Source organism: Salmo trutta, chromosome 4 (genome assembly GCF_901001165.1).
Source record: "Salmo trutta chromosome 4, fSalTru1.1, whole genome shotgun sequence".
NCBI classification, from domain to species: Eukaryota; Metazoa; Chordata; class Actinopteri; order Salmoniformes; family Salmonidae; genus Salmo; species Salmo trutta.
The window spans coordinates 970,157-994,674 of NC_042960.1; the positions used below are offsets into that span (position 1 = coordinate 970,157).

At 44.1% G+C, this 24,518-nt stretch overlaps 3 protein-coding genes across 6 annotated transcripts; 2 read left to right on the forward strand and 1 right to left on the reverse strand.

The window, feature by feature from the left end:
* Nucleotides 1-103: 103 nt before the first annotated feature.
* Nucleotides 104-24,511, reverse strand: LOC115190159 (scavenger receptor cysteine-rich type 1 protein M130-like). Of its 2 annotated transcripts, none has more exons than XM_029748649.1 (6): nt 4,476-4,852; nt 3,075-3,380; nt 2,535-2,846; nt 1,692-2,012; nt 1,499-1,586; nt 104-1,274 (listed from the first exon to the last, which is right to left on the reverse strand). In XM_029748649.1, exons 1-6 carry the CDS (start codon nt 4,666-4,668, stop codon nt 1,133-1,135), a joined length of 1,362 nt encoding a protein of 453 aa, XP_029604509.1. In that variant the 5' UTR covers nt 4,669-4,852; the 3' UTR covers nt 104-1,132. The 2 variants fall into 2 exon arrangements, with proteins under 2 accessions (XP_029604509.1, XP_029604515.1); XM_029748655.1 differs by lacking the exon at nt 4,476-4,852 and adding an exon at nt 24,431-24,511 and having other exon boundaries at nt 106-1,274.
* Nucleotides 10,008-20,867, forward strand: LOC115190116 (solute carrier family 43 member 3). Of its 3 annotated transcripts, none has more exons than XM_029748614.1 (13): nt 10,008-10,595; nt 11,167-11,642; nt 12,010-12,139; nt 16,141-16,187; nt 16,330-16,406; nt 16,522-16,614; nt 17,205-17,344; nt 17,493-17,683; nt 17,940-18,083; nt 18,305-18,412; nt 19,293-19,479; nt 19,762-19,885; nt 20,225-20,867. In XM_029748614.1, the coding sequence occupies exons 2-13, from the start codon at nt 11,411-11,413 to the stop codon at nt 20,384-20,386; spliced, it is 1,635 nt and encodes a 544-aa protein (XP_029604474.1). In that variant the 5' UTR covers nt 10,008-10,595; nt 11,167-11,410; the 3' UTR covers nt 20,387-20,867. The 3 variants fall into 3 exon arrangements, with proteins under 3 accessions (XP_029604474.1, XP_029604466.1, XP_029604480.1); XM_029748606.1 differs by having other exon boundaries at nt 11,195-11,642; XM_029748620.1 differs by having other exon boundaries at nt 11,287-11,642.
* On the forward strand, nt 21,195-23,965 carry LOC115190147 (zinc finger and SCAN domain-containing protein 23-like). Its single transcript, XM_029748638.1, has 4 exons — nt 21,195-21,753; nt 21,845-21,948; nt 22,225-22,330; nt 22,842-23,965. Exons 1-4 carry the CDS (start codon nt 21,468-21,470, stop codon nt 23,717-23,719), a joined length of 1,374 nt encoding a protein of 457 aa, XP_029604498.1. The 5' UTR covers nt 21,195-21,467; the 3' UTR covers nt 23,720-23,965.
* Nucleotides 24,512-24,518: the final 7 nt, after the last annotated feature.

Here is a 24,518-nt window from a genome sequence, read left to right on the forward strand (position 1 = left end):
AGGATCGGGGCTGGGTTCTTTACCGTAATTACCATTGTTGCGCATTGACCCAACACCAACATGCATTGTAAAGTAAGGTGGTTTATTTGATAAAAATACAACACACACGAATTAAAGTTTTATTTTCTGAATTAGTTAAATGTTTTCTGTAACATCAATGACCTTTTCTTTACCAGATAGGCCAATCAATGAATACAAGCAAAGCATTCAGGATATGCATAACATACAGTATGTCCTATGTGGTAGTTACCATCATCTGTAGCTAATATAAAAAATATAAAAAACTAGTAACATCAATATTAAAGTAAATATTAATGAGAAAATTTATAATCGGAAAATGTACAGTTTACAGTAGCTGTATAGTCTTACACTTGTACAAACTCATATGAGTGTACTATGCACTGATAACATAGTTTATTTGATACAAAAAAACCACATATTATTTACACAAGCATGAATTATTTTAGTGCACTTTCCATACATACTGCACTATAGGGCACTGGTCAAAATAGGGTGACATTTGCAACACAACCATACATTTGTAAAAACACAGGTTATGGGATATAGGATACATTAATTATGCAAAGCAGCACCAAACTGCAACATGTGTACAAATCTGTAATTCAAGAAAAGAGCTATGAGTAAATATTGATGAGAAAGTTGCCAAAATATGAAATTAAAATCACGTATAATTTTTTTCCCACCATTAATATTTTCTCTACACCTTTCTTTCTCACACCCCCACCAGTCCCAGCTAGTATCTGATCAGGGTTTTATATGCAGGAAATGAGTCAGGACATACTGTTCTCAGAACTGTGGAAATTACCTATATCTTTACATTGATTATTCTGAAGATCTGTGTGTGTGTGTGTGTGTGTGTGTGTGTGTGTGTGTGTGTGTGTGTGTGTGTGTGTGTGTGTGTGTGTGTGTGTGTGTGTGTGTGTATGGACAAACTGGAGAGATATTAAAAGTTAGAAATGCAGCACCCAACCAAACTCATGTCAATTTCCTAATTTTGTGGAAATTACTCAGAATTTAGTCAATGGAAATGACCTATATCTTAGATAGCTTATTCTGGAGATGTGTGTGTGTGTGTGTGTGTGTGTGTGTAACCTGATCTTGGGCAGTGTGTTCAAAGACTTGCCTCCTGCTCGTCCTCTTCCTCCTGTCCTCTGGGCTGCTCTCCCCTCTCTCTGCCAGCAGCCCTCCCTCCTGGGATGCAGGGGCAACCCCTCCACACAACGCTATCCAGCTCTCTGTTGACACCTACTGACCTAAAGAGACAGCACCAGGAGACTACTGTTTACTGAAAGGAATCTCAATACACACACACAAGCACACACGAATGCAAGCACACACACACACACACACACACACACACACACACACACACACACACACACACACACACACACACACACACACACACACACACACACACACACACACACACAATGACAGTCCATCTCCCAGCTAGTTCGTATTCAACCTCTATTACCTGGCTCTTGACTTGCAGAGCAGAAACATAGCGGTGGTGGTCAGCAGCACTATGACCAGTCTGATGATGACAGCTGGCAGAGGAGAGGCTGGAACAGAGACGCGTATTGGTTAGCATCATAGTGATTAGCATCAGAACCATCTGTGAATCAGAATCTGTCAGTTAAAGTTACGTCTGGTTCATGTTCAGGTACCTGTTACGGTTAGAGAGAGGAGCTCACTCTCAGAGGAGAAGTTATGAGAGAAAACATCATTCTTATAAACACAGCTGTAGTTTCCTTGGTGGGAGTCGTCTGCAGCAGGGAAGAGGAAGGCAGCAGAGTGATTGACAGCTGGCTGGGTCTGGGTTCTGTTGATCCCGGGGAGCGTGAGGAGGAAGGAGCCTCCTGGGTACTGTGGCTGAGTGGAGCAGGTGATGGTGAAGCTGTGGCCCCATAACAGCTCGGGCCCCGGGTAGCCCCTGGACACCCCTTCCGTTGAGACATTCAGGGAGATATCAGGCTGGACCAGGAGATCTGGAGAAGAGGATGGAACATCTAATGACTTTCCTCATTTAGATGTGATGACATCATCGATGTGGAAGTAAGTGTAAGTGATTAATAACACCCTCCCTCACAGACCAACACAAATAGATACCTACCATGTTTATGAGGTTTATTGTTATTCTATTTCAAAGATGAAGGGCCTACAGCAACTTATAGACTTTAAAATACAATAGCAGTTCTGTTGATCCCGGGGAGCGTAAGGAGAAATTGAGGATTTCTATTTGATTAATTAGTCATGATTTAATGCAATAGTACAGTTTTTCTGATAGTTTAAATGGAGCCAAACTATCACGGAAATAGTCAAACACACAAAACAAATATGTTTCCCGAGTATCAATACAATGCTAGAACCTGAAACCTGAAAAGTGTCTGTAAATGTACTATCAAAGGAAACTTCTCCTCCTCACTTCGGAAAGTTGTTACATCATGTACAACAAGAGTGACTCAGTAAAAAGACAAACAACTCCACACCATCTAACCAACAAGTCTTACCTGAACAGACCACACCGGCATCGTCTCCGTCGTGAGAAAAGCTTCCGAAGCCAGCGTATGAGTATGGGCATCGACGCAGTTCAGACTCTGATCCTCTGCATGAAAAAGACATCTGTGTGACTAATCCAGATCCTCTCCCAAAGTAACTGTCTCGTGTTGCTGAAACTGCAGAACCACAGTCCAGCTGTCTGCACACCACAGTTGCTTCATTGATGTCCCAGTCAGTGCCCGCTATTGTGGCCCCGCCCAAATGATGTAAAACCACTTTCCCTGCGCACCTACTCCCTCCCTGCAACAGACCGAGTAGTGTAGCTAGACAGAGAGATAGAGAAAGGGAGAGTCAGAGAGAGAGCGAGACAAAGAGAGAGAGTCAGAGAGAGAGAGCGAGACAAAGAGAGAAAGAATGTGTGAGAGAGATAGAGAGAGTCAGAGAGATGGAGAGAGAGAGGGGTACATGTACTGCTCTGAAAGCAGAAAAATAAAATAAGCAACAACATAGTGTTGTTTGATTTGTGACATCTGAAAGAAAGACTCCTTTACTTGAGCAGTTGAGTCCCACATCATTTCCATGTGTGCAGTTCTTCTTTTCTCTGGCTGCGGTGCTGCAGTCCAGGAGAAGGGACTCATTGCCTTTGCACTGGAACTCTTTATCCCAGGTCTGACCCTCACCTTCTCCATAGAGCCCCCCCTGTAGATCAGAAAGATCTGGACAGAGAAGCTCCCGACAAACTACCTCTGCATCCTGCCAGTCAAAGTCAGCTTCACACACTGAGGCCCAGGACTGATTGGACTTCACCTCCAATCTACCAGAGCATGCATTCTCTCCACCCACAAGCCGCACAAAGTCTGAGGAAAAACAGATGAGGGAACAATCGATCAGTTGTGTTGTTGATTCTGTTATCCGCAGGTTGTCAATCCGCTAACACACCTGTGATTTCTAATCAGCTAATTCTTGATTGGCTGAATGTGTGTAGTTTGTGTGTGTAGTTTGTGTGTGTGTCAATGAAAACCATTTTCTTAGAAATCAAGAGTGCAATGATTCTCTCTCTCTCTCTCTCTCTCCCACTCTCACTCTCACTCTCTCACTCTCACTCTCACTCTCAATAACTTCACAGTTGTATACTTGCCCCCTTACTCCATCTGATTGAGGAATAATTTTTGGCTTGGCGTTGTAAAGTGTATGACCGCCAATCACATGCCTGCCTGCCTCTTCTGCAGCAATGGAAGAGGCATGCGGAGACATTGAGGTGGGGTCAGTCCAGGGTTGGATAAGGCATGCAAGGCGATATTTTCCCCATTGTCTAGGGATGGCATTGCTTGTGATGTGGATGAGGTGATGTGGCCTGACCCTAACTGAAGGCGGGATCCATAAACTATCCACCCCATCCCTTACAATACTATTTTTTGTTACTGTAATTATTTTTGTTTCTGTGAGTTTACCGTAACATTGTATTGATTACTGTACTGTAATTCTACTTTTCTTTTTTTGTAAAAACCTGCAATGCCATAAAAATAAGCTGTATATATTTTTTGCTGAAGCCTTTTATATTTTTGTGTTCATTGAAATGTGAGTAGATGTACTGTACTGGAACAATCTTTCACAGAACCCTGTATGAGAACATTAAAAAGGTATACAAAGTACTAAAGACAGCAGTGTTTTGTATAAAGTACATCAGTGTGTTGTTGCTGCTTTGAAAGAGTAATTCAAATGGTGCGTGTGTATTATTTTCATTTTCATTTTGACATAGAAGTGAGATGTTGTCCAAGTTGTCCAAGTCTTATTTGGCTTGTGTGTAGAGTTTTTGACACAATGAGTCAAATTCCGCAGCAAGTGTGTAAGCAACCGCAAAAAATGGACGTCTTAAACAGAATACACACAGATGGCCAATAGAAACTAGAACAGCCTGACTTATTGAGGTGAAATACCTGAGAATCACTCACCTGAACAAGCTACACCAACATATGAACAGCGTTCAGCTTCTGAGCTGACTAGACACTCTCCAAGTGTAGACTCATTACCTGAGCACTTTACAGCTTGCCCTCTAAGCCCAGACGACGATGAGTATCTGTGTAAAGGGTACCCACAGTCCATTTGTTTACACACCACTTTCACCTCGTCTAACATAGAATCCATAGAGTCACACACTTTCCTCCATTCTCCATGGAGGAAGAGCTCCACTTCCCCATGGCAGCTGTTGGACCCACCCACCAGTCTGACTGGGACATCAGCTGTGTACACTAGGGACAGGACAGAGGACGGATGTTACATTTAAAAATGTTAAAGGTGTGTGTGCTTGTGCATGGGTTTGCATGTGTGTGTGTGGGCGTGCACGTGTGCCTGTACATGTGTGTGTGTGTGTGTGTGTGTGTGTGTGTGTGTGTATGTGCAGAGCAATTAACTGAACAGAGACCATAGGTTAAATCCAAATGGAATCCTATTCCCTATATGATGCACTACTGACCCACTGGGCCCTGCTCAAATGCAGTGCACAATATAGGAAATAGGGTTCCATTTGGGACGCACTGATAATATATAATAAACAGAATTGAACTACCTGAGCTCCAGTACAGGATAATCAGCATCAAGATAGGTGTCATATCGTTTTCAAACTGGGGCTCCACTGGGCTACAGCCTACAGGTCTACTGTCTAAATACTGAGCTGTAGCCTACAGGTCTACTGTCTAAATACTGAGCTGTAGCCTACAGGTCTACTGTCTAAATACTGAGCTGTAGCCTACAGGTCTACTGTCTAAATACTGAGCTGTAGCCTACAGGTCTACTGTCTAAATACTGAGCTGTAGCCTACAGGTCTACTGTCTAATTACTGAGCTGTAGCTTACAGACTGAAGAGTGAACTGAACTTGCAGCACTTCTATCATATGACGCCCTTCTTCAGTCTCACTGATATGGCATCCTCCTGTTTTTTACCTCCGCCTCTCACCGTTAAGTTCTGATCCGTTTTAGAAAGCAAAAAGACAGGAAGTTGCTCAGAGCACAGCCCTGTGAGTGGAATTTACCCATATCTTAAATCACTGACATCAAGATCCATAGATTATTGACGTACTAGTTGTCCTCAAGATGATGAAATGGACATAAATTGGGTTAATATCTTTCCAGTTTGTTACACAATGACACACACACACACACACACACACACACACACACACGCACACAAACTGTACAGCTATTCATTACTTGTTTACAAAGTCTAAAATTATAAACAAACATATCTCATGAGGCATTAATAAGTTATATTATTCAAGAATCAATGGTTTATACTGAATCTGATTTACTGTAATATCATTAGTCAACATGTCCATTAAGCAGTAGCCTGTTGTATATTGGGTATACTGAATCTGATTTACAGTAATATCAGTAGTTGACATGTCCATTAAGCAGTAGCCTACTGTATATTGGGTATACTGAATCTGATTTACAGTAATATCAGTAGTTGACATGTCCATTAAGCAGTAGCCTATTGTACAGTTGAAGTCGGAAGTTTACATACACTTTATCCAAATATGTTTAAACTCTGTTTTTCACAATTCCTGACATTTAATCCGAGTAAAAATGCCCTGTCTTAGGTCAGTTAGGATCACCACTTTATTTTAAGAATGTGAAATGCCAGAATAAAACTAGAGAGAATGATTTATTTCAGCTTTTATTTCTTTCATCACATTCCCAGTGGGTCAAAAGTTTACACACCCTCAATTAGTATTTGGTAGCATTGCCTTTAAATTGTTTAACTTGGGTCAAATGTTTCAGGTAGCCTTCCACAAGCTACCCACAATACGTTTGGTGAATTGTGGCCCATTCCTCCTGACAGCTGGTGTAACTGAGTCAGGTTTGTAGGCCTCCTTGCTCACACACACTTTTTCAGTTCTGCCCACAAATTTTTGATAGGATTGAGGTCAGGGCTTTGTGATGGCCACTCCAATACTTTGTTGTCCTTAAGCCATTTTTCCACAACTTTGGAAGTATGCTTGGGGTCATTGTTCATTTGGAAAACCCATTTGCGACCAAGCTTTAACTTCCTGACTGATGTCTTGAGATGTTGCTTCAAATATCCACATAATGTTCTTACCTCACGATGCCATCTATTTTGTGAAGTGCACCAGTCCCTCCTGCAGCAAAGCACCCCCACAAATGATGCTGTCCACCTGTGCTTCATGGTTGGGATGGTGTTCTTCAGCTTGCAAGCCTCCCCCTTTTCCCTCCAAACAAAACAATGGTCATTATGGCCAAACAGTTCTATTTATCTAAAAAAGTACGATCTTTGTCCCCATGTGCACTTGCAAACCGTAGTCTGGCTTTTTTATGACGGTTTTGGAGCAGTGGCTTCCTCCTTGCTGAGCAGCCTTTCAGGTTATGTCGATATAGGACTTGTTTGACTGTGGATATAGATACTTTTGTTTCTGTTTCCTCCAGCATCTTCACAAGGTCCTTTGCGGTTGTTCTGGGATTGATTTGCACTTTTCACACCAAAGTACATTCATCTCTAGGAGACAGAACGCGTCTCCTTCCTGAGCGGTATGACAGTTGAGTGGTCCCAAGGTGTTTATACTTGCGTACAATTGTTTGTACAGATGAACGTGGTACCTTCAGGCATTTGGAAATTGCTCCCAAGGATGAACCAGAGTTGTGGAGGTCTATAATTGTTTTTCTGAGGTCTTGGCTGATTTCTTTTGATTTTCACGATGTCAACCAAAGAGGGACTGAGTTTAAGGTAGGCCTTGAGATACATCCACAGGTACACCTCCAATTGACTCAAATGATGTCAATTAGCCTATCAGAAGCTTCTAAAGCTATGACATAATTTTCTGGAATTTTCCAAGCTGTTTAAAGGCACAGTCAACTTAGTGCATGTAAACTTCTGATCCACTGGAATCGTGATACAGTGAATTATAAGTGAAATAATCTGTCTGTAAACAATAGTTGGAAAAATGACTTGTGTCATGCACAAAGTAGATGTCCTAACCAACTTGCCAAAACTATAGTTTGTTAACAAGAAATTTGTGGAGTGGTTGAAAAACAAGTTTTAATGACTCAAATCTAAGTGTACGTAAACTTCCGACTTCAACTGTATATAGTAGCCTAGGTCTACCTAAAGAACAAAAACAGCGATGTCTTGCAAACCCTAGTATAGGCCTACTCCATTCGATTTGACAGAGATAAGAACGAGGTAGGTTATTCACGTATGTAGCCTTGTGATATGAATTTGAACGTAAACCAAATGAGACTATATGGAGGTGAATATTTATTAGGCTACTTTATGATGCTAATTTAGCTTTACTGATGTTTCCAAATACCTGTTTGCAGGATTTCAACTAGGCCTACAGTAGTCTACCTCAAACCAAACGTTTTTCAAAATTGCAAATGTATATGACATTGATCATGACATCTATTATCAACAGCTGTTATTGTTTCAATATGCATTAATGTCCCTTACAAAAAAAGATTGCCGTTTTGAAACTGCAGTAAAAGTGCAGTAACGGCAGTCGACTGTGGTATTTTGGAGGCAGTAATTACAGATAACTGCAGTTACACTGCAAAATTATTGCATTAAAAAAACTTATTTTGGATGCAGTGTTGGCAGAATACTTCAGTTATACTGCACTCTGACTGGGGGTGTGTGCGTGTAAACACATTTTGATTTGCAGGTGGGGGAATTATTGAGATAAAGATTCTGTGGTGGTAAATGATTGTGTTAATACGATGACATTTTTGAGGACATACCTCAACCACCAGAGCTAGATGTAAACAAACAGATGCTATGGACCAGAGCTAGATGTAAACAAACAGATGCTATGGACCAGACATAGATGGTAAACAAACAGATGCTATGGACCAGAGCTAGATGTAAACAAACAGATGCTATGGACCAGACCTAGGGGGTAAACAAACAGATGCTATGGACCAGAGCTAGATGTAAACAAACAGATGCTATGGACCAGAGCTAGGTGTAAACAAACAGATGCTATGGACCAGACCTAGATGTAAACAAACAGATGCTATGGACCAGACCTAGATGTAAACAAACAGATGCTATGGACCAGAGCTAGATGTAAACAAACAGATGCTATGGACCAGAGCTAGATGTAAACAAACAGATGCTATGGACCAGACCTAGAGGGTAAACAAACATATGCTATGGACCAGAGCTAGATGTAAACAAACAGATGCTATGGACCAGACCTAGGGGGTAAACAAACAGATGCTATGGACCAGAGCTAGATGTAAACAAACAGATGCTATGGACCAGAGCTAGGTGTAAACAAACAGATGCTATGGACCAGACCTAGATGTAAACAAACAGATGCTATGGACCAGAGCTAGGTGTAAACAAACAGATGCTATGGACCAGACCTAGAGGTAAACAAACAGAAGCTATGGACCAGAGCTAGAGGTAAACAAACAGATGCTATGGACCAGACCTAGAGGTAAACAAACAGATGCTATGGACCAGACCTGGAGGTAAACAAACAGATGCTATGGACCAGACCTAATGGGTAAACAAACAGATGCTATGGACCAGAGCTAGTGGTATACAAACAGATGCTATGGACCTGAGCTAGATGTAAACAAACAGATGCTATGGACCAGACCTAGATGTAAACAAACAGATGCTATGGACCAGAGCTAGATTTAAACAAACAGATGCTATGGACCAGAGCTAGATGTAAACAAACAGATGCTATGGACCAGACCTAGAGGTAAACAAACAGATGCTATGGACCAGACCTAGAGGTAAACAAACAGATGCTATGGACCAGAGCTAGAGGTAAACAAACAGATGCTATGGACCAGAGCTAGATGTAAACAAACAGATGCTATGGACCAGAGCTAGATGTAAACAAACAGATGCTATGGACCAGACATAGAGGGTAAACAAACAGATGCTATGGACCAGAGCTAGAGGTAAACAAACAGATGCTATGGACCAGACCTAGAGGTAAACAAACAGATGCTATGGACCAGACCTAGATGTAAACAAACAGATGCTATGGACCAGAACTAGATGTAAACAAACAGATGTTGTGGACCAGAGCTAGAGGTTAAACAAACAGATGCTATGGACCAGAACTAGATGTAAACAAACAGATGCTATGGACCAGAGCTAGAGGTAAACAAACAGATGCTATGGACCAGAGCTAGAGGGTAAACAAACAGATGCTATGGACCAGAGCTAGATGTAAACAAACAGATGCTATGGACCAGAACTAGATGTAAACAAACAGATGCTATGGTGTGAACAAAAAGAACTAAAACTAACGTAAACCTTTCTAACGTTAACCTGTTAGCTGTTAGTTCTGACAGCGGCTAGTACATGGACCGTACAGCCACAGACAGACACACCACTGGGAGGAGCCAAAGCAGTCCAATGAACTAATGAGAGCCTAAGTAGAGGATGGTTGACACACTAAAGCCCCCGCCCCCCTCTTTCCAGCCACTGCCAGTAATGTGTCTGATAAAGCGTCAGGCTTTTCCTGTGTCAGCCTGCACAACCAGGACACAACCTCAGTCAGTGACTCTGCATAAAACTGCCTTCTGGGACACCAGCCAACATGGAACATGCTGAGGCATTCTCTCCAGCCGACAACATGGACTTTGGAAACCTGGCTTCAATCGGTGCAATTTAAACCAGTGATCCAGTTAGAACCAGTGATCCAGTTAGAACCAGTGAGCCAGTTGGAACCAGTGAGCCAGTTGGAACCAGTGAGCCAGTTAGAACCAGTGAGCCAGTTGGAACCAGTGAGCCAGTTAGAACCAGTGAGCCAGTTAGAACCAGTGAGCCAGTTAGAACCAGTGAACCAGTTGGAACCAGTGAGCCAGTTAGAACCAGTGATCCAGTTAGAACCAGTGAACCAGTTAAAACAAGTGATCCAGTTAGAACCAGTGAGCCAGTTAGAACCAGTGAGCCAGTTAGAACCAGTGAGCCAGTTAGAACCAGTGAGCAGACAGAGAGAACTATGTGGTACTATAGAGACCAGAGAACTACGACGAACACTGTGTTCTGAGAGAGAAGACGACAGAGGCTTCCACTGTTGGCCCTTCTACAGGTAGAGAGTGTGTGTGTGTGTGTGCATAGTATGCATCTTGTGAGTACGTTTTCTCTTGTGCCCAGTGTATCTGGGTTAACAGTGTATTTGCTGTTACATAGCAATACTATGTAACAGAGTTTCAGGAGCAGTGCCCTCTGTGTGTGTGTACTGTGTGTACTGTGTGTACTGTGTGTACTGTGTGTACTGTGTGTACTGTGTGAACTGTGTGTACTGTGTGTACTGTGTGTACTGTGTGTACTGTGTGTGAGAACCTAGTGCTATAGTGCCAGATGTAATGAAAGAAAGGTTAAGGTTAATACTGGCTTTTTAATCCTGCTGAGTTCCTAATGGAACCCTATTCCCTATTTACTGTAGTGCACTACCAGGGCCAGGGCTGGTCAAAGGTAGTGCACTATATAGGGAATAGTGTGCCGTTTGGGACACAGTTGTAGTAAACATGACGGACTCACCTGTGTTTTCTAACAGGCTGTCAGTAGTTCTATTCAAGTTCTACTAGTTTGTGTTCATGGTCTACTAATTCTAGTCAATGCAGATCAACACAGTGAAGTGTGATGTAAACTAGCTACAGGGGGGTTCACTGCCCTCATTTCTTTTAGTACTTCATGTTTTGGCGCTCGTCCCACCTCATCTCGTCTTACTTTCCAAAAATACCCCTGGGGCTGAACGGGGGCACCGACGGTGTGATCAGAAATTGAGGGACCCACCACCACTACTGCCGAGCTTCACCACCACCCCTCTGACCAGCAACACAAAGTTCTATAGGAGGAACCCGAAAGTGAAGCAGGAAGTAAGCAGAAGTGGCAGCAGAGAGCATGCTGGGATGTGGCGGCGGGGCCAAGCTGCGCCACAGTTTGACGGTGGCCTCGGGATTCGTTGAAAACCTGTGTTTCTCGGGGATAGCATACGGCTGGGCGTCGCTGGTGTTCATCCTTAAGAACGACGGCTACTTCAGTGACCTCTGTGACATCACTGCCAATGCCACTGACCCCGGTGACATTATCACGTTGACAGGGGAGCATCCCGGTGATAACATCATACAGTCAGGTGAGTCGTGAGCTTGCACACACACTTTCTCTCTCACACACACACACACAACCTTTTTCTCACACACACACACACAAAAGCGACTGAAGCTCACAAAAGCTCTCTCCCCATCCCTCCTCTCTCTCTGAGACACCAGTAGACAGGATGAGCAGTTCTCTCTGGTCTCTCCATCCATCTTTCCTTCTCGCCCTCTCTCCCATCCCAGCCCTCCATCTGTCTCTCTCTCTCTGTCTCAAAATGTAGTAGACAGGAGACAGGATGAACAGTTCTCTCTCTCCCCATCCCTCCATCTCTCTCTCTCTCTCTCTCTCTCTCTCTCTCTCTCTCTCTCTCTCTCTCTCCCCATCCCTCCATCTCTCTCTCTCAGACTGTAGTGGCCAGGATGAACAGTTCTCTCTGGTCTTCACCGTCGCCTCCTTCTCCATGAACTTCCTGCGTTTCCCTCTGGGCTTCCTGTTCGACCGCTTCGGCACCATGGCGACCAGGCTCCTGGCCACGTGAGAATGTTTTATTATTGTTAAAAAATATATATTGATACCCATCATTTATTTTTGTGGGTCAACTAACTGGTGAGTGTCGTTTTTGCAACAATGGCTTTGTCTGAAATAGCACCCTATTCTCTATAGTGTACTACTGTTGACCAGAGCCCTACGGTATGAGACCCGGTCTAAAGTAGTGCACTGGGACAGGGTGTGAAAGGAATTTCCAGGTGAACCTAAAGGAGAGCAGTCATTGATAAAAATCAATAACAAATGTATCCAGTTTATTACAAGAATTCAGGGAGAACACCTCCGGAACAGAAACAGAGAACATTTCTAATGTTAATCACACATCACCGAAGATTCTGGAAACACCAGCCTGAGAGGCTTGTAGGAATTCTCATCATCAGCTGCTACAGAATCAGAGTGTCACAGAGACACATTGTGTCTGGCGTCAAACTTGAACCACATTCAACACCAGCAAACATTTATACTGGCAGTTAAACAGGTCAAAGGTTGGAACGTCCCCACTGGGCACAGACGTCAGGTCAACGTCTAGTTTTGATTTATATTTGATTGAGTTGTCAACTGACGTGAATCCAACGCTAAATCAATAACAAGAAAAATCATTGGATTTAAGTAAAACGTTTGGGGGGGAAGAATATGAAATACCCTTACGTTGATGACTTTGCAAATACAATTCATTTTCCACGTTGATTCAACGTCAATTACATAGATTTTTGTTGGCTTGAAATTATGTGGAAACAACATTGATTCAACCAGTTTTTGTCCAGTGGGTCAGTACCTAGTTCCAACTGATAATTATACAGTCGTGGCCAAAAGTTTTGAGAATGACACAAATATACATTTTCACAAAGTCTGCTGCCTCAGTTTGTATGATGGCAATTTGCATATACTCCAGAATGTTATAAAGAGTGATCAGAGGAATTGCAATTAATTGCAAAGTCCCTCTTTGCCATGCAAATGAACTGAATCCCCCAAAAACATTTCCACTGCATTTCAGCCCTGCCACAAAAGGACCAGCTGACATCATGTCAGTGATTCTCTCGTTAACACATGTGTGAGTGTTGATGACGACAAGGCTGGAGATCACTCTGTCATGCTGATTGAGTTCGAATAACAGACTGGAAGCTTCAAAAGGAGGCTGGTGCTTGGAATCATTGTTCTTCCTCTGTCAATCATGGTTAACTGCAAGGAAACACGTGCCGTCATCATTGCTTTGCACAAAAAGGGCTTCACAGGCAACGATAATGCTGCCAGTAAGATTGCACCTAAATCAACCATTTATCAGATCATCAAGAACTTCAAGGAGAGCGGTTCAATTGTTGTGAAGAAGGCTTCAGGGCGCCCAAGAAAGTCCAGCAAGCGCCAGGACCGTCTCCTAAAGTTGATTCAGCTGCGGGATCGGGGCACCACCAGTACAGAGCTTGCTCGGGAATGGCAGCAGGCAGGTGTGAGTGCATCTGCATGCACAGTGAGGCAAAGACTTTTGGAGGATGGCCTGGTGTCAAGAAGGGCAGCAAAGAAGCCACTTCTCTCCAGGAAAAACATCAGGGACAGACTAATATTCTGCAAAAGGTACAGGGATTGGACTGCTGAGGACTGGGGTAAAGTCATTTTCTCTGATGAATCCCCTTTCCGATTGTTTGGGGCATCCGGAAAAAAGCTTGTCTGGAGAAGACAAGGTGAGCGCTACCATCAGTCCTGTGTCATGTCAACAGTAAAGCATCCTTAGACCATTCATGTGTGGGGTTGCTTCTCAGCCAAGGGAGTGGGCTCACTCACAATTTTTCCTAAGAACACAGCCATGAATAAATGGTACCAACACATCCTCCGAGAGCAACTTCTCCCAACCATCCAGGAACAGTTTGGTGACGAACAATGCCTTTTCCAGCATGATGGAGCACCTTGCCATAAGGCAAAACTGATAACTAAGTGGCTCGGGGAACAAAACATCGATATTTTGGGTCCACTCCCCAGACCTTAATCCCATTCAGAACTTGTGGTCAATCCTCAAGAGGCGGGTGAACAAACAAAAACCCACAAATTCTGACAAACTCCAAGCATTGATTATGCAAGAATGGGCTGCCATCAGTCAGGATGTGTCTCAGAAGTTAATTGACAGCATGCCAGGGCGGATTGCAGAGGTCTTGAAAAAGAAGGGTCAACACTGCAAATATTGACTCTTTGCATCAACTTCATGTAATTGTCAATAAAAGCCTTTGACACTTATGAAATGCTTGTAATTATACTTCAGTATTCCATAGTAACATCTGACAAAAATATCATATCAACAGTAAATTAAATACAATAAAATAATTACTCCAATAATTTCCCATTACAGGGTGTCATTTCAGATGCAGACAGTGTGTTTATAGAATTTTCAGCTGACGATGACAACGGTGATGGTATTTTCCACATTTTGTTACGTTACAGCCTTTCTCAAAAAATTGATTACATTGTTTTTCCCCCTCATCAATCTACACACAATCCCCATAATGACAAAGCAAAAACAGGTTTTTAGACATTTTTGCTAATTTATTCAAAATAAAAAACTGATATCAGAACTTTTACTCAGTACTTTGGTGAAGCACCTTTGGCAGCGATTACAGCATTGAGTCTTCTTGGGTATGTTGCTACAAGCTTTGCACACCTGTATTTGGGGAGTTTCTCCCATTCTTCTCTGCAGATCCTCTCAAGCCCTGTCAGCTTGGATGTGGAGCGTTGCTGCATAGCTTTTTTCAGGTCTCTTCAGACATTTTCGATCAGATTAATGTCTGGGCCACTTCACAAGATTTAGACTTGTCCCAAAGCCACTCCTGCGTTGTCTTGGCTGTGTGCTTAGGGTCATTGTCCTGTTGCAAGGTGAACCTTCGCTCCAGTCTGAGGTCATGAGCACTCTGGAGCAGGTTTTCATCAAGGATCTCTCTGTACTTTCCTCCGTTCAGGTTTCCCTCGATCCTGACTAGTCTCCCAGTCCCTGCCGCTGAAAAACATCCCCACGGCATGATGCTGCCACCACCATGCTTCACTGTAGGGATAGTGCCAGGTTTCGTCCAGACATGACGCTTGGCATTCAGGCCAACATTTTGATTCTCATGGTCTGAGAGTCTTTAGGTGCCTTTTCGCAAACTCCAAGCGGGCTGTCATGTGCCTTTTACTGAGGAGTGGTTTCCGTCTGGCCACTCTACCGTAAAGGCCTGATTGGTGGAGTGCTGCAGAGATGGTTGTCCTACTGGAAGATTCTCCCATCTCCACAGAGGAACTATAGAGCTCTGTCAGAGTGACCATTGGGTTCTTGGTTACCTCCCTGACCAAGACCCTTCTCCCCCGATTACTCAGTTTGGCCAGGCGTCCAACTCTTGGAAGAGTCTTGGTGGTTCCAAACTTCTTCTATTTAAGAATGAAGGAGGCCAATGTGTTCTTGGGGACTTTAATGCTGCAGAATTGTTTTGTACCCTTCCACAGATCTGTGCCTTGACACAATCCTGTCTCGGAGCTCTACGGACAATTCCTTCGACATCATGGCTTGGTTTTTGCTCTGACATGCGCTGTCAACTGTGGGACCTTATATTGACAGGTGTGTTCCTTTCCAAATCATGTCCAGTCAATTGAATTTACCACAGGTGGACTGTAATCAAGTTGTAGAAACATCTTAAGGATGATCAATGGAAACAGGATGCACCTGATCTCAATTACGAGTCTCGTAGAAAAGGGTCTGAATACTTATGTAAAAAGGGTATTTAATTTTTTTTTTCCTAAAACCTGTTTTCACTTAATCATTATGGGGTATTGTGTGTAGATTTCTGAGGATTAAAAAAACTATATATTTTTAGAATAAGGCTGTGTGGATAAAGTCAAGGGGTCTGAATACTATCCGAAAGCACTGTATCTCTAAATCAATGTTATCATGACACCAAACCATCACAAAACTACCTATGCTCATACCCTCCCTCGCCCCTACCACCCTCCCTCCCTGCCTGCGTCTTCTTTTCTAGATGTCTATACACCACGGGGACCTTGTTGATAACTGTCTCCAGTCCAGGTATTTTTATAACATATTGAAATGTCGGTTAGCGTGTCTAGACCTTTGGTCATTAATTGACGTTTTGTATTTTTATAGAGGAATTTGTGCTTTGTCCTCACCCCCCCCCCCCCCCCCCCCCACCTCTCCCTCACACACACAGAGCAGTCAGCGTTGCTGTTTCCTGCCATCTCGTGCCTGATCACATCTGGAATGTTGTTCTACACAACCAACGCTCAGGTTGGTCTCTTTCAAAGCCACAGTCTGTCATTTCTATGTTGTGACATGCATTTGGTCAACCAATGGTCAACTAGTGGTCAACTAGTGGTCATCTCTGTACCTCTGTCTTCTTCAGGTGGGGAACCTGTTCGACAGCCACCGTTCCACGGTCATATCAGTCTATGCCGGGGCCTTCGACTCCTCCGCCGCTGTCTTCCTCATCGTCAAGGTAACACAGCATCTTCCTTATGACTATCATTATGACTATTCCTCAGTGTGGGACAGGTTTACTGAGGGTTTATACTGTTGAAAACCTCCTGACTTCCTGAAAATTCCTCAATGTGGGACAGGTTTACTGAGGGTTTGAACTGTTGAAAACCTGACTTCCTGAATATTCCTCAGTGTGGGACAGGTTTACTGAGGGTTTATACTGTTGAAAACCTCCTGACTTCCTGAATATTCCTTGATGTGGGACAGATTTAATGAGGGTTTGAACTGTTTAAAACCTTCTGACTTCCTGAATATTCCTCAATGTGGGACAGATTTCCTGAGTGTTTGAACTGTTGCACAGTCAGCACCAGCTGTTTTCAGAAGGGACTACAACTCAAATGTAGCATCTCTAGATGAAACATGAATCTAAACGGTCATTAATGATTTGCTTCTCCTTAATCTGTCCTTTGATTGACTGCTTTATGATTGAAGTAATCACTGATAATCACTGATAATCAAAAGCGGGAAAGTAAAGATTCATACATGCTGTATATAACCTCTCCCTCTTTCTTTCCCTCTCTCTCTCTCTCTCTCTCTCTCTCGCTGAAGTTTTTGTATGAAAGAGGGGTCTCTTTCCACTCCTCCTTCCTCGTTCTCTCCGTCTGCAGCGTCATCCACGTCTTCCGGACGTTCTTCCTCATGCCCAAGACCCACATCCCCTACCCACTCCCCGACAGATACGCTTACGGGTCAGAAGAACTATGACTCCCACGATGCATCACCACACCATACAACTAGACTAACAGTCACCATGGTGACCGACCACTGTGGAAGCCAAACAGGACTGTCATCGCCATGATTTTAAAGCGGTGACTCTGACTCAGCTCTTTGTGACAGGGTGAGCTGCGGTGGTCGGCGTTGGAAGAGAGGGGGAGAGAGAGGAGAAAAGGAGGGAGGAGGAGGAGGAGAGAGAAAAGGAGATGTGAATGCAAAATATCAGAAGAATGCAGTGTTACAGAAGGCCGAGAGTGCCCCGCTGCAGTTGCAGGACAAAGCAGTACCTTCCAGACCCGATCAGCCTGAGAGAGGTAAGAAACCTGGTCATCCCAGTCAATTCAATTAAATATAAAGGGCTTAATTGGCATGAAATAGTCCTACATATTGTAAAAGTTAAAAAAGCACTGAGCAAGTGAGCATTGTCATTCACTCACAGACACCTCATACATCCACACAAGCATCATAGACTATTGCCCCAATCAACACCCAATCTCTGTCCTCCTCCCTTCCTGTCTCTCCCTCTCTCTGTCCTTCACCCCATTCCTTCTCTCTCTCTCTCTCTCTCAGTGGCCAGTTTTAGGAGTTGTGTCCTGTCCTGGTTCTTCCTGTGGCACCTGGTCTGGGTGGCTGTCATGCAGTTCTGTCACTTCCTGTTCATCGCCACGGTGAACCCCATGCTCAACCGGCTGGCCAACAGAGACCAGACCCTGGGTAAAAACTACCAAAAAAACACAAATACAACTATTTTTCTGCCTGTGTAGACTACTTCTCTAATTTAGAGAAGGTTATCAATGCTGTCTTTTCTCTCTATCTCTCTCTCTTCCTCCGTCTGTCTCTTGTTCTCTATCTCTACACCCACCTTGTCTCTCTCTCTTTCTCCCCCCCTTCTCTCTCTTTCTCCCCCTCTCTCTCTCTCTCTCTCTCTCTTTCAGTGAGTCAGTACACCAATGCCTTTGCCTTCACCCAGCTGTGTGGGGTCCTCTGTGGTCCCTGGAACGGCCTCATCATGGACAGACACAAGGGGAAGCCTCTGGCTCCAGGTGGGTGACATCATAGACGTTAAGGGCAGGTGACGGTGTGGGCATTAGAATCAGAATCACCTTTATTAACCAAGTACATTTACACATATTCACAATGTTACCTGGTGATATGGTGCTGCTAGTGATAGACAACATTTAGAGACAGAATACAGACAACGAAGTTTAAACAAAGTTTACATACATTATATACATTATATTATAAACTGGGTGGTTCGAGCCCTGAATGCTGATTGGCTGACAGCCGTGGTATATCGGACCGTATTCTATGGGTATGACAAAACATGTATTTTTACTACTCTAATAACGTTGGTAACCAGTTTATAACAGCAATAAGGCACCTCAGGTTTGTGGTATATGGCCAATATACCACAGCTAAGGGCTGTATCCAGGCACTCCGCGTTGCCACGTGTATAAGAACAGCCCTTAGCTGTGGTATATTGGACATATATCTCAAACCCCCTCGGGCATTATTGCTTAATTAGGTATCGTTAGGTGGCCATTTTGTGAAGTAGTCTGGCCTGACTGCTGGCTGTGGATCTGCAGTTGCACATTGTGATAACTGTTGATTGGTTGATTAATTTATTGATTTAGATGGTGAATAAGTCCTGGAAAAGCTTACAGCTGTAGTTAAAGGTGAACTTTATTTAAACACAGTAGACCCAAGCAACAAGCAGTTGAAAAATGAAAGTCGTAAGTATCTCAATCAACCTTTCATCCTCACCTACCTCTTTCTGTCTTTCCCCTCCCTCACCTCCCTCCCCCCACCCTCCCTCTCCTACCTCCCTCCCTACCTCTCACCTCCCTCATTCTCTCTCACTCTCTCTTCCACCTCTCTCTGACACACTCTCGCTTCTCTCTCCCCCTCTTTCTCTCCCGAAAGGAGAGACGAAGCAAGAAGCCGACCTGCGCTCCTCCTCTCTCTCCCTCTTCCTCACCTCCCTCCAGTGCCTCCTCTTCTACGTCTGCTTCTCCTCTCCTCTCCTCCCTCTCCAGTACCTCACCTTCATCCTGCAGGTCCTCAACAGTGCCTTCATCTATGGTGGACACCAAGCCTTCCTCACCATCGCGTACGTTCATACTGTGTGTGTTTTGTCTCCTATCCTAAAGCACCCACCCCACCATTTAACCCTACCTCTACCACCATTACTACTATTGTTTTTACCATCGAGGACCACTTTGGAAATAAGCATTTTAATTAATACTTTCAAGTGATATCCTCTGGGTCCACATTGTGCAGTATGTTTGTTACCCAAAATAAATTCAATTCACTAAAAGAAAACTCCACTAGTCATCCATTTGTTTAATCCGTCTGTCTTCTTCTTCTTCTCTTCCTCTCCTCTTCCCACCAGGTTTCCCGGCTGCCATTTTGGTAAGTTGTCTGGTCTGATAACATCTCTGTCAGCTGTGGTTCTGCTGCTCCAGTTCCCTGTTCTACACCTCATCAGAGAGTTCCTGCATGGAGACCCTGTCTATGTGAGTCAGCCAGTCAACTTCTTTATCCTACAGAAAACAGTAAGGGCCTCATACCTGTGTAATGAACTTATATACCTTTGAGTGTTTACCAAGCCTCTCATCGAGTACCCGCTGTTGTTCTACGTATTTGGTGTATTCCAGAACTAGCACAACTGTTTCAACTAGTGAGGGGCTTGGTGAAGACTAGATTGATGGAATCAGATGTGCTAGAACTGTAATACATTAAGTAAGTAGAATGGCTGGAGTACTGGAGAGGATGTTTGGGAAACAGATAGACCACAGGCTCTGCACAAGGGGGGCTCAATCTTTGTTCTTCTTCCCACCTCTCCTCTCCTCCAGGTGAACGTGGGTCTGACCCTCCTCACCCTCCTCACCTTCATCCACCCCCTCCACGTACACCTCCACTGCCACTCTCTAGCCAATCAGAGGAGGGCTAGGGCCAAACAGGAAGTGACAAACTCAGGGTCAAAGGTCACGTGGAACAGGCTGGTGGGGATGTGACGACAAACCAACAACAGCAGTGGTGCGTCTCAATAGTCTAAAGTCGCTTCCTCTCCTTGTCTCCTTTCCTTTGATAACATTGATCTGATAAAATTGGACAGGTGGAAAACAGGGACTGTGTCCCAAATAGTGCCCTATCCCATACATAAGGCACTACTTTTGATGGGACCTGGTTAAAAGTAGTGCACTATATTAGGGAATAGGGTGCATTGGGGCACAGACAGGTGCCTCTGTAGGATGCCTTCCCTTCACCATCTTGCATTCACTTGTCCGATGTGGGTGAAGGAGAGGAGACGAGGAGAGAAAGCATCTTTAGACAGTTGGAATGCATCCAGGACAATTGACACTGCATCATGGACAATGCCACTGACTGTTCAAGGCAGGGCAAAGAAGGACAGTGCCAAAGTGAAGACCTACTGTAATGTGTGTGTTAACCTGTCTGATTGTAATAAAGAATACAACTAAACTGTGAAACAACAAAGTCCAAAATATAGTTTAATTGATAAGTTTGAATGGTCAAAATATAAATCACAATGGGTTATATATGTGGCTCCCAAGTGGCGCAGCGGTCTAAGGCACTGCATCTCAGTGCTAGAGGCGTCACTACAGACCCTGGTTTGATCCCGGGCTGTATCACAACCGGCCGTGATCGGGAGTCCCATAGGGCAATGCACAATTGGCCCAGCGTCCTCTGGGTTAGGGGAGGGTTTGCCCGGGGTAGGCCGTCATTGTAAATAAGAATTTGTTCTTAACTGATTTTTTTTTTTTTTATTGAATTTAACTTATTTATTTATAGGCCAGCCTGTAGAGCAGTTCTCAGCATGCGCCCCCAAATGGTTATGCAACTCTCTCATGTACTTACGGTAAATTGAATGAGACGTCATCACGTCATGTTACATTGTTATTATTGTAGACACAGGAACAGGGATTTGTAAATCGCGATGATCTGGGGTTTAAACTACCCAACCAAGTGTCCACTTACAGGCCACAGTGTTTAAACATATTCAAAATCAAATTCGTAATTTTTCCCTTTAAAGATTGCCATTATCAATATCTAGCTGGCTAGGCTATTCTAGCTAGAATGTCGGAGACCGTAATGTTTCAGACGCAGTTGTCGTCCATCATGGAAGCTCTATCCACCGCCGCCATGGCGGAGATAACCAAACTAGTGGACGAGTACTCCGCGTTTTTACGAGGGGAACTGTCACGGAAAAAACACGATAACGAAATCCTGATGAAAAAGCTGAAAGTAGTTGAAAACCGGCACCGGAAAAGGACATCTACGATTGAACACAGCGGGGACGGAGTTGGCACTGTGCTGCGCGAGAGACTTTGGAACGGGGGTTCCCTACCGCACCACACGCCTCGTACGTGTTTATGTATTTCATTTTAAATGCTTGGTGCTTTTAAATCGACAGTCGAAAATGAAGTAATGTGGCCCCTTCTCTTTCCATGCAGAAACCAACAGAGAACACAAGCCCAACCGAGTCTTTACGCAGGAGGGATGCAGCAGCGAGTGGAGTAATGGACCCGCGGCGCGGGTAGGACTAAGGACGGACGAGGTAGTGTAACCGCTACACATTACACTTTTTTGTTTTATCAGCAGTAAAATAGTTAATCGTTGGCATGGCATTGATATTATTTTCAGCTGAATTATACGGTATAATAATAAGGATTGATAAAACATTGTCTATAATAGGCTAGAATAGGATAAGTATAGGATAAAAGTATTCATGCATTTCACAGGCATACGTGCAAGTAAGTGTATATGTAATTCACCTCCCATTAACAATGCATTGATCACACTATCAACGTGTCTCCCGTCTGTCCGTTCACAGACCACTGTAACAGACAGGACGGCTGAACCAGTTACCATCAAACAAGAGAGACTGGAGGAGGACGGCCCAGGGGAATGTGGTGCTCCAAATGAACTGAGGATGAACGGTGAGAGAGACAAACCACGTTTTTATACAAGGAATGGAAAGTCATACCGAACATTTTTTTATCACGACAGCTGTGATGGAAACAGGAAGTTTCGGTACAATTTTCTAAATGCCAACAGATCATTTGTTCATTCGACACGGTGGGACCTTTTTGTCTAAAATGAATTATGCGAGAAATGGAGATTGAAACGCCTCTATGCGCATATATTGATATTATAACCGTCATTATCGAGGTAAACTTTGGAGTCACGTGATATGGTATGGAAGCCTGGCTACTGAGAGAGAAGGATAGAACTTAAATGAAATGAGTTAGGAAGGGAGACCAAGTTCAAACATCCAGCCAGAAAAATGCAATATTACGTGGTGGTGGTGGTGGTGGTGGTGGTGGTGGTGGTGGTGGTGGTGGTGGTGGTGGTGGTGGTGGTGATGATGATGGTGGTGATAGTGATGATGATGATGATGACATTGCCTTCTGTTCTCTATTCCGTGTTGTCCCCTCTCCTGCATGTAAGCTCCTGAGCGTTCCACCACTTCACTGGTCGCCCGGCAACCGCATCCCACTGATCAGAGCTGTTTTGAGGAGGACTGGGGGTTCCAGAGTACCACACCAGGGGGTAGAGATGAACTCACTGACTCTATGGAACACAACTTAGAAGTGGAACATAGAACTATGGAACACCTAGAACTGGAATATAGAACTATAGAACACTTAGAACTGGAACATAGAACTCTGGAACATGACCTCAGTAGCAGCTCTCACTGCCTGGACCAGGACCAGCCTGTAGTAGTGGAGGAGATCCGCCTCAAGAGGGAGCCAGAGAGCCCATGTCCAGACCTCAACCCACTACCGGGAGGAGAACCAGGCCTGGAGGTCGACCAGGGGGATCTGGGCCAAACGTACCCCGAGTATGCAGCACTGAACCTGGGGTACAGTGGCTACACAGACACCTCTGGTCTATTTTTCACCTACTCGTCAGAAAACCAACTACAACAACACACTTCCTCCTCGACAACGACCACAGACGATTACGCATCGTTCCCGGGGAAACACTCCGTCACCGTCATACCTGGTCACCATGGAGACCAAAGAGGAAATGCTGGGACTGTCAGAACTCGAGCTCCCCTCAGTAAAGAGAAGGAGGGGAGGTTCGTATGCAAACATTGTGGGAAGGGTTTCCCTTACATCAGCTGCCTTAAGCGGCATGCCCTCAACCACACGAGAGAGAGGACGCATCACTGCTCCGTGTGTGGGCGGAGCTTCATCAGACCCAGTCACCTGAGGAGGCATGAACTGCTGCACACGGGGGTCCGACCCTTTGCCTGCGCACTATGTGGACGCCACTTCTCGCATGGCGCACACCTCCGAGCTCACATGAAGACACACACGTGATGGAAGTGCCCTGTGTGTGTGTGTGTGTGTGACGTAATTGATGTGTGTGTGTGACGTAATTGACTTCTTGTTTTACATATGATCAAAAGTTTTATGTGGAAAGACTTGGACCAGTTTTAAAAAGGGGTGATTCCACATAAATTCAAGAGTTCAATACATACAGTAGACATCTGTTCTGTGAATTGGCCTTTATTGTCGCCTGCTGTGTTGCTAGGCAGTTTCTGAGTAAAATGCTGATGGTTGAGATGGCTGCTTTCATTGGTCAAGTTACTTTTTCATTCCAGAAGATGTATTTTATTATTGCTGTCAAATCATATTCCAAGTTTGTATTTCCATTTTACAATTAATTACATTATCAACAGAAATCCCACACAGCTGTCAGTAGCTAGGCCTACTTTTAGAGTATATATTTAAGTAATAAGGCCTGAGGGGGTGTGGTATATGGCCAAGGCTAAGGGCTGTTCTTAGGCACAACACAACATGGAGTGCCTGGACACAGCCCTTAGCCGTGGTATATTGGTCATATACCACAAACCCCCGAGGTGCCTTATTGCTATTATAAACTGGTTACAAGTGTAATTAGAACAGGAAAAATACATGTTTTGTCATACCCCTGGTATATATCTGATATACCATGGCTTTCAGCCAATTAGCACTCAGGGCTCTACCACCCAGTTTATAATTAGATATAAGCAACTGGAGACAACTCACCACTCAGATATATTTTGGTCCATGGCCATGGTTCCAACATGGCCATTTAGCCTAGTCCCCAATGCCTGGCCAAGGTTTGCGTCGCGTG

Bases quoted from the DNA above. Each gene is read 5' to 3' on its own strand.
- LOC115190147 (XM_029748638.1), top strand. From the start codon at position 21,468: ATGTCGGAGACCGTAATGTTTCAGACGCAGTTGTCGTCCATCATGGAA. The intron at 21,949-22,224 runs GTAGTGTAACCG...GTCCGTTCACAG, and splicing joins TAGGACTAAGGACGGACGAG to ACCACTGTAACAGACAGGAC. The intron at 22,331-22,841 runs GTGAGAGAGACA...CCTGCATGTAAG, and splicing joins AAATGAACTGAGGATGAACG to CTCCTGAGCGTTCCACCACT.
- LOC115190159 (XM_029748649.1), bottom strand. From the start codon at position 4,668: ATGGATTCTATGTTAGACGAGGTGAAAGTGGTGTGTAAACAAATGGAC. The intron at 3,381-4,475 runs GTGAGTGATTCT...GTTTTTCCTCAG, and splicing joins TGTTGGTGTAGCTTGTTCAG to ACTTTGTGCGGCTTGTGGGT. The intron at 1,275-1,498 runs GTAATAGAGGTT...CTGTCTCTTTAG, and splicing joins CTCTGCAAGTCAAGAGCCAG to GTCAGTAGGTGTCAACAGAG.
- LOC115190116 (XM_029748614.1), top strand. From the start codon at position 11,411: ATGCTGGGATGTGGCGGCGGGGCCAAGCTGCGCCACAGTTTGACGGTG. The intron at 17,345-17,492 runs GTCAGAAGAACT...TCTTTGTGACAG, and splicing joins CCCGACAGATACGCTTACGG to GGTGAGCTGCGGTGGTCGGC. The intron at 17,684-17,939 runs GTAAGAAACCTG...TCTCTCTCTCAG, and splicing joins ACCCGATCAGCCTGAGAGAG to TGGCCAGTTTTAGGAGTTGT.